The sequence below is a fragment of the Cyprinus carpio genome, chromosome A24, assembly GCF_018340385.1.
Source record: "Cyprinus carpio isolate SPL01 chromosome A24, ASM1834038v1, whole genome shotgun sequence".
NCBI classification, from domain to species: Eukaryota; Metazoa; Chordata; class Actinopteri; order Cypriniformes; family Cyprinidae; genus Cyprinus; species Cyprinus carpio.
The window spans coordinates 25,075,589-25,084,654 of NC_056595.1; the positions used below are offsets into that span (position 1 = coordinate 25,075,589).

The 9,066-nt window shown below is 30.8% G+C and overlaps 1 protein-coding gene across 1 annotated transcript in view; it reads left to right on the forward strand.

The window, feature by feature from the left end:
* Nucleotides 1-8,756, forward strand: part of nub1 (negative regulator of ubiquitin-like proteins 1) — a 13,040-nt gene extending 4,284 nt beyond the window's left edge. Inside the window, 11 exon segments of the mRNA XM_042714932.1 lie at nucleotides 1-123; nucleotides 1,894-1,982; nucleotides 2,068-2,174; nucleotides 3,933-4,119; nucleotides 4,207-4,314; nucleotides 5,792-5,944; nucleotides 6,023-6,169; nucleotides 7,266-7,322; nucleotides 7,403-7,583; nucleotides 8,472-8,536; nucleotides 8,538-8,756. The exon segment at nucleotides 1-123 is cut by the window's left edge and continues 45 nt beyond it. Of these exon segments, the coding sequence (XP_042570866.1) occupies nucleotides 1-123; nucleotides 1,894-1,982; nucleotides 2,068-2,174; nucleotides 3,933-4,119; nucleotides 4,207-4,314; nucleotides 5,792-5,944; nucleotides 6,023-6,169; nucleotides 7,266-7,322; nucleotides 7,403-7,583; nucleotides 8,472-8,536; nucleotides 8,538-8,756 (1,436 nt within the window).
* Nucleotides 8,757-9,066: the final 310 nt, after the last annotated feature.

Genomic DNA, 9,066 nt, shown 5'->3' on the forward strand with positions numbered 1-9,066 from the left:
TGGTGCTGAACGTGTCCTCGCAGCAGGAGAAGAACGAGATGCTGGAGGAAGAGGAGAAGAAGCGCAGGCAGGATGAAGGAGTGCAGAGGACGCAGAAGGGTTTCCAGATCCTGTCAGAGAGAGGTCCACCCGCGTCATTACAGATTAAACACTCACAGCAGAACACCGTCTCTTATACCTCATTCACATATATATATACAGTACAGGTCAAAAGTTTGGAAACATTACTATTTTTAATGTTTTTGAAAGAAGTTTCTTCTGCTCATCAAGCCTGCATTTATTTGATCAAAAATACAGAAAAAAACAGTAATATTGTGAAATATTATTACAATTTAAAATAATAGTTTTTAAATTTATTATACTTTAAATGATCATTTATTTCTGTGATGCAAAGCTGAATTTTTAGGATCATTATCACATGATCCTTTAGAAATCATTCTAATATGATGATTCATTATCAAAGTTGGAAACAGTTCTGCTGCTTAATATTTTTTTCAGAACATGTGATACTTTTTTAGGATACTTTGATGAATAAAAAGTAAAAAAAAAAAAAAAAAAAAAAAAAGAAGCTATGTTTTTAAAATATAAATATTTTGTAATAACAATATGCATTACTGGTCAGTAATTTGGGGTCAGTTTTTTTTTTCTTCTTTTTTTTTTTTTAAATAAAATCAATACTTTTATTCAAATTGTTAAATTGATAAAAAGTGATAGTAAAGAAAATATATTATTAGAATATATATTATTAGGATTTTTTATTTTTATTTTGAATGAATGCAGTTCTTTTTAACCTTTTATTGATCAAATATATTAGACAGCAGAACTGTTTCCAACACTCATAATAAATCAGAATATTAGAATGATTTCTAAATGATCATGTGATAGACTGGATGTTACATGTGACACTGAAGGCTGGAGTAATGATGCTGAAAATTCAGCTTTGCATCACAGGAATAAATTATTTTTTTTTAAGTATATTCAAATAAAAAAGATATTATTTTAAATTGTAATAATATTTCACAATATTACTGTTTTTTCTGTATTTTTGATCAAATAAAGAAACTTCTTTCAAAAACATTAAAAATAGTAATATTTCCAAACTTTTGACCTGTACTGTATATATATATATATAGATAGATAGATAGATAGATATGTATATATATATATATATATATATATATATATATATATATATATATATATATGTTTGAAAAAAATATATATAGATATATTGTAAAAAAATATGTTTTGTTTATATATGAAATATTTATATATAATATTAATTATATTTGAACATATATATATATATATATATATATATATTTGTGTATATGTATATATATATGTATATGTATATATGTATATGTAATATGTATATATATATATGTATATATATGTGTGTGTTTGAAAAAAAAAATATATAGATATATTATCAATAAGTATACATTATTTATATCAGTGTTGTTTTTGTATCATTGAGAAGTTATTACTTTTTATTAATATTTTCTGTTTTCATTTGCATTTTTGAAAGTTTTAGTGATTTTGTTTTGATATTTTAAGTAGTTTTTATTATTTTAATTTTAATATATGTCTATTTAGTTTTGATTCATTTTCATTTCAGTTTAAGTTTTAGTTATTTTAGTACATCAAGTTTGACTAAATTAACTTTATTAATTTTTATTTCAGTTTGCAGTTAAGGAAAATGTTTGTTTTATTATTCTATGTATTTTATATTAATTGATTTGAATGTATTTTATTGTATTTATTTTATTAAATGTATGTTATTAACTTTTTTTTTTATATATATATATATATATATAGCTCCTATAACTGGCTAAAAAAACAACTTTTAAAAATAAACCATTGTATCGTGTCCACTTCTGTACTGATCAGACGGGAGTGAAGATCCGGTGTCCACGCCGTTCTTAGAGATCGCCGATCAGAAAGGAAATCCGCTGCAGATCCCTGACAGCGAGAGGAAGGTGATTACTGCAGATTCCTCCTGCAGCTTCTGATGAGTCACCGATGAGGAGATGATTCGTTTGAGTTAATGTCTTGTGTTCTCAGGCTCTGATCCTGGCGATGGGTTTCCACGAGAAAGGTCGAGCTCTGATAAAGAAGAGGAACTACAGCGCCGCTCTGACTCACCTTTGGCAGGCCGACGAACAGTTCAAGTACGACTTGATCAGAACCAATCAAACCTCGGAATCAGTCCTGACTGTTCACTCAAGTCAAACACCATCGTGGCAGCTTATAAACAGCTGTATATATGCAAAAAGACAATCAAAGTACAATCAGTATTTAAATAAATGCATGGACAAAAAGTACAATTACAATTCAGTGACAAAAGAACACACTTACATAAGAACTGCCTTATATATAACTGCATAATAAACTATTCGGATTTCTTATAACTGAACTTTGCAACATTGACTCCTTTAATTAACTAAAAATAATAAACATTGATATAATCAAAGAATATAAATCATATGATTCATACATATAGAATATGACTCATTTGATTCTTATAGAAAATGGCTCATTTAAATCTTGTAGAATACAACTACATAAATCATTTAAATAAAAAAATAATACTAAACATAAAACATAAATCATTTGACTATAGAGTATGACTCAAGTATGTCTTAGAGAATAAAATGCCTCTGATTCTTGTAGAATGGAACTCTTTTGATTCTTAGATTATGACTCAGTTGATTCTTATGGAATTTGACTCATTTGATTCTTATAGAATACGACTCATTTGAATCTTATAGAATGTGACACCTTTGATTCTTTTAGAATACAAATAGTTTGATTCTTAAAATATGACTCATTTGATTCTTATAGAATACGACGCCTTTGATTCTTGTAGAATACAACTTTTTTTATTCTTAGATTATGGCTCAGTTGATTCTTATGGAATATGACGCATTTGATTCTTATGGAATATGACTCCTTTGATTCTTGTAGAATACAACCCCTTGTATTCTTAGATTATGACTCATTTGATAATACTAAAATGATACCCATTAAAATCCGACTCAACAAAACACCAAAGAATCTTACACAATATATCATTTTAGAATATTTCATAATACAAACTTTTAGAATACAAATTGTTTGATTCTTAAAATATGACTCATTTGATTGTTGTAGAATACAACTAGTATGATTCTTAGAATATGACTCATTGATTCTATAGAATACAACGTCTTTGAATTTTATAGAACGCAACACCTTTGATTTTTGTAGAATGTGTCGTGTTTGATTCTTTTAGAATACAGCTTGTTTGATTCTTAGAATATGACTCAATTGATTCTTATGGAATATGACTCATTTAAATCTTATAGAATGTGACACCTTTGATTCTTGCAGAATATAGCATGTTTGATTCTTTTAGAAACAGCTTGTTTGATTCTTAAATTATGACTCATTTGATTCTTATTAAATATAACTCTTTTGATCCTTAGATTATGACTCATTTGATTCTTATGGAATATGACACATTTGATTCTTATAGAATATGACTCCTTTGATTCTTGTAGAATACAACTCTTGTGATTCTTAGATTATGACTCATTTAATACTACTATTAAAATAATTCATATCTTCTATAATACATACCCAAAGATTATGCCACATTTGATTTTTATAGAATTAAACTGCTGTGATTCTTACAGAATATGACATATTTGATTTTTTTAAAGAATTTATGTCTTATATAATACAGCCCCTTTGATTCTTATACAAACCACTGCTTTTATTCTTATAATATGATTTATTTGATACTTGTAGAATATGATTCAGTTAAATCTAATAGAACACAACGCGTTAGGACTTGATTTCTTCTTATGGAATATGATGGTGTTCTCCGGCGCTGTGCTGCACTCATCAGCTTGTGTTCCTCTGCTGTTGGTGTGTGTGTTGTGCAGTAAGTGTAACTCGGCGCTGCTGAAGACGGTGGATAACTACGCCGTGCTGCAGCTGGATGTGGTTTGGTGTTTCCAGGCTCTGCAGCAGCTGGAGTGTCTGAACGACGCCAGACAGCGTCTGGAACGAGCCGAGGACTGCTTCAAGAGATGCTACGGAGAGCAGCAGAGCCGTCTGCAGCAGATCAAGGTCTGACACACATCTGAACAGACGCTTGAGCTTCAGGTCATCACACACGCGTGTGCTCACAGTATGTCACGTGTTTCTGGCTCTCAGGGTCACACCGGAGGAGAGGATGTGCTGTTTCTGAGGCTCTATCTGCTCCAGAGTCTGCTGGCCTACCATGATGGCAACAAGAGCCAAGCGTTCAACAAGCTGAGAAACGTAAATCCTGACATTTTTAATGATTGTGTTTCCATTATTGTCTGTTTTATTATCTGTTTTTCAAAAGAGCATTAACTGCTGGTACTGCAGATTGTGATTCATCCCAGTGATCTGAATCTTTTGGTACTGTTCAGCAAAAAGAATCGTTCAGTGATTCATTCATTGAATCTTTCTGGAATCGTTGCACCAGTAGATGGAAACCAGTGAAAGTCTGTTTGAGAATTCGGAGTGAATCTCTGAATCATTCACTCAACACGTGTTCACAAAAATCAAACCCACTTCACGTGTATGTTCATATTAATGCGAATAACTTTAAAACTCTAACAAAAAAAAAAAAACTAATATTTTTAGAAGATCCTTTAGCTTAAAAATAGACACAAACTAAATAAAAATAAATAAATAATAGCTATAAAAATTAGCAATTTTAAAAAACCCATAACTAAAAAAAATATATAAAATAAAATATATTTTTTTCAAAAAATATTTTATAACATAATTTTCATTAAAAAAAAGCTTTTTTAAATCAAATAAATAAATACATAAAGATACATCCAATTAATAAATACATTATAAAATTAAATGAAATAAAAAGCTATTTTTAGAATTTTTTTTGCATTGCTACATTATTTTCATGAGAGTTATATACATTTAATTGTCCATATAGGTTCTTAAAGGTAAAGTAACAAACACTGTTTACTTCGAAACAACAGAAAGTCATTATAAGTGGATTTCAGGTGAACAATTAAACACTAGAATTGTAAAATATGAGTCGTTTTATTCTTATAGAATATGTCTCATTTGATCCTTATGTAATAAGACTCAATGAATTTTTAGAATATGAATGTGACTCGTTTGATTCTTCCAGAATGTGACTCGTTTGATTCTTCCTGAATGTGACTCGTTTGATTCTTCCTGAATGTGACTCGTTTGATTCTTCCAGAATGTGACTCGTTTGATTCTTCCAGAATGTGACTCGTTTGATTCTTCCAGAATGTGACTCGTTTGATTCTTCCTGAATGTGACTCGTTTGATTCTTCCTGAATGTGACTCGTTTGATTCTTCTAGTATGTGACTCGTTTGATTCTTCTTGAATGTGACTCGTTTGATTCTTCTAGAAAGTGACTCGTTTGATTCTTCTAGAAAGTGACTCGTTTGATTCTTCTAGAATGTGACTCGTTTGATTCTTCTAGAATGTGACTCGTTTGATTCTTGCTGAATGCGACTCGTTTGATTCTTCCTGAATGTGACTCGTTTGATTCTTCTAGAATGTGACTCGTTTGATTCTTCCTGAATGTGACGCGTTTGATTCTTGCTGAATGCGACGCGTTTGATTCTTCTAGAATGCGACTCGTTTGATTCTTCTAGAATGTGACTCGTTTGACTCTTCCTGAATGTGACTCATTTGATTCTTCTAGAATGTGACTCGTTTGACTCTTGTAGAATCTGACTCGTGTGTGATTGTGTGTGTGTTGGTCAGGTGGAGGAGCTGCTCGGTCAGCTGTGTCTGGACCCGGAGAAGATGCTCCAGCTGATGACTCTGGGTTTCTCGGAGCAGGAGGCGCGTCTGGGTCTGAGAGCCTGTCGAGGAGACGTGGAGGAGGCGAAGCGGCTCATCTAACAGAAGAAGAAGGTGCTGCAGCACAGACGTGTTCATGAAACAGCACAGCCTTTACTTACATGAGTTAAACATGAGCGGCTCTCTCATCAGGAGAAGAAGGAGCTGAAGGAGCGCGAGCGGGAGAAGAGGAGACGCCGTCTGCAGGACATCAACACACTGGTGGAGCTGGGCTTCAGCAAGAGAGACGCCGCCAGAGCCCTCCATCAGACCAGAGGAGACGTGGACAAGGCCTACACGGTCCTCACACACACACACACACACACACACACACACACACACACATATACACATACACTCTCTCTCACACACACACACACACACACACACACACACTCTTTACTTAATGAACAGAACAAACAGGCACAACAGATGAGCAACAAACAGGGGGGGAAACAAATCTGATTTTTTTTGAATGATTTACAAAAAAAATTGATGGATGCAAAAAAAAAAAAATTTAAAATGTATATGCATATTTATAAAATATTTTGCATTTTATTTTTAACATCTATATTGAATTAAAAAAAAAATGTTTCATCAAAAAAAAAAAAACGTTTTACATTTGAAAAAAAAAAAGTTAAAAAGGGGGGAAAAATAAATTAATACAAAACTAAAAATTCAAGGGTTTATTAATATGCCAAAATTAGTTTATGCATATTCTTTAAAAAAATTGTTCAGTTTAATGTTGAAAGAAAAGAGAAAACAGACACAATATATGATCAATAACTTTTTTTATTTTTTAAAACATTTTTTAAAACATTTTACAAAAGAAAAATAGATACAAAATAAACTAAATATGAACTAAAATAATATTTATATTATGCATAAACGTAAAAATGTCATTATTATTAATAAAAATAAAGAAATATGCATGCATAACTGCATCCACAAACATATATAAACAAATCAACATATGTGTGTATATATATTTATATATATAGAAAAATATAATTTTTGAAACAGGAAAAAATAGATGAATACAAAAAAAATGCATAAATATAAAACTGCATAAATAAATGCATATAAAACTGCGTCCATATTTATTATATTTTATAGATGTTTTTTGTTAAATTATTTTGTAAGAAAAAACAGACAGTCAAGAGAAAAGTACATCTTTTCATATTTTTACCTTTTTAACTTAAAAAATAAATATTTTAATTTTTTTACAACAGGATAAAAAAAAGGATACAATGAGATAAATACATAAAAAATGAAAAGACAAATCTGCCTGTTATAATTATGTTGTAATGTAAAGTAGGCAGGTGTGAGGGCCTGAAGCAGGCTCTGCGCTGTTGTCTTGTGGGATGTCAGAATAATGTTCTCTGCTGCTGTGCAGGTTCTGCTGGACGGCGCTGAAGCTCAGACTTCAGACAGACAGACTAAACTGGATCAGGTGTGTTCCCGTGTGTTCCGTCATGAATCCAGCGCGAGATCCTCCTGATGATGCTGATGATGCTGTGTGTGTTTGAGCAGCTGCTGGCGCTGGGCTTTCAGGAGGACATGGCCGACTCGGCGCTGAGCATCATGGGAGATGATCTGGCTCAGGCCACACAGATGCTGCTGGATCACCAGGGCGTGGTTCCTCCGGACCTGCTGTCTCCGTCACCTCCATCCTCCTCCTCAGAGGAGCCCAGCACCTCCTCCGACTCCACCGGTCAGACCCCGACACACAAACACATCTATTCAGTTCTTAAAAAACATTATACATTAGAAAAAAAAACAAATAGATTGAACAATAAAAATAATAAATGTGGATATTTTATATTAAAATAAATTACTATTTATTTTAAACGTAAATATAAAAAATATATATATATATATTTTTTTTTATTTTTATTTTTATTTTTTTATTTATTTATTTATTTACAGGTACAATATCTGATCAACACAGGAAAAAAAAAGATTTTAATAACAGGGAAAAAAATGACATTAATACAAAAAAATTATAAAAATGTAAAAATAAATATATATTTAATTTTGTCAAATTTTGAGATATATATAGATACAGAAAAGCTAAACCAGACACAATACAGAAAATTGAAAAATCAAGAAACAAAAAAAAAAAAAATATAATAATTTAAGATTTTTTTTAAATAGGAAAAAATAAGACTGATACATGAATAAATAAATATGCATATTTAAAAAAATATTATAAAAAAAAAATATTAGATGAAAATTAAAAATGCATATTATATACAGATTTATATAATGCTATTATTTATTAGCAAAATAAATAAAAATAAATCAAATTAATGTGTATAAATAACTACCCACAAACAATAATACATGATTAATAATTTATAATAACTAAAGATATAAAAATATTATTAATGACATAATTTTTTTATTTTTTATGTATAGTATATATTATGAAATATACATTGTAATATACAGGTTATATATATATTTTTATGTTCATGTATTTTTGTTATTTATTAGCAATATTTTATTATTCACTATTAATGAAATAAATGGTGATGCGTGCGAGCTGCAGATGTTTGAGGCGCTGTGTGTGTGTGTGTGTGTGTGTGTGTGTGTTCAGCTTCAGCTTGGACCAGGAACCTAGTGAACGATCTTCAGGACAACACCCCACGAGAAGAGGACCACAATGAATATACATCAAGACCTGACGATGGACGAGGAGAAGGAGCTGATGCTGCAGATCCGATCCACTCCGGAGAATCAGAGCTCCACCACCTCATTACAACACATCATATTATCACCTCTGTTCCAGAAAACACACCACGCCCTTGCATTTCTTTCAAATAGCAGAGAATCAAAAATAGAAAATAACCTTAGTTCTGTTAATAATTTAAGTCATATTTGAAGCTTGATTGATGAGGTTAAAGAAGGAAGGCTTTATCTTTATTTGAAGATTCGTTGGAAGGAGACGTGTTTGTTTGGTTTGATGGGGATTCTACACTAAAGTCACGATTCAGTTCAGTTTCACTCTTCTGTTCTGGTTTATAATCCTCATCTTCTCAAGATGTTTGTTGAACGCAATAAAGATTCACTCGTTGTGATTAACAACTCTTTTTTTTTTATGCTCACTACACTTATTTAATTTTTCTCCGGGTTATGAATAAGAAAAATTATTATTGGAGTATTTTTTACAATATTTTTTTTTTTTTTTTTGC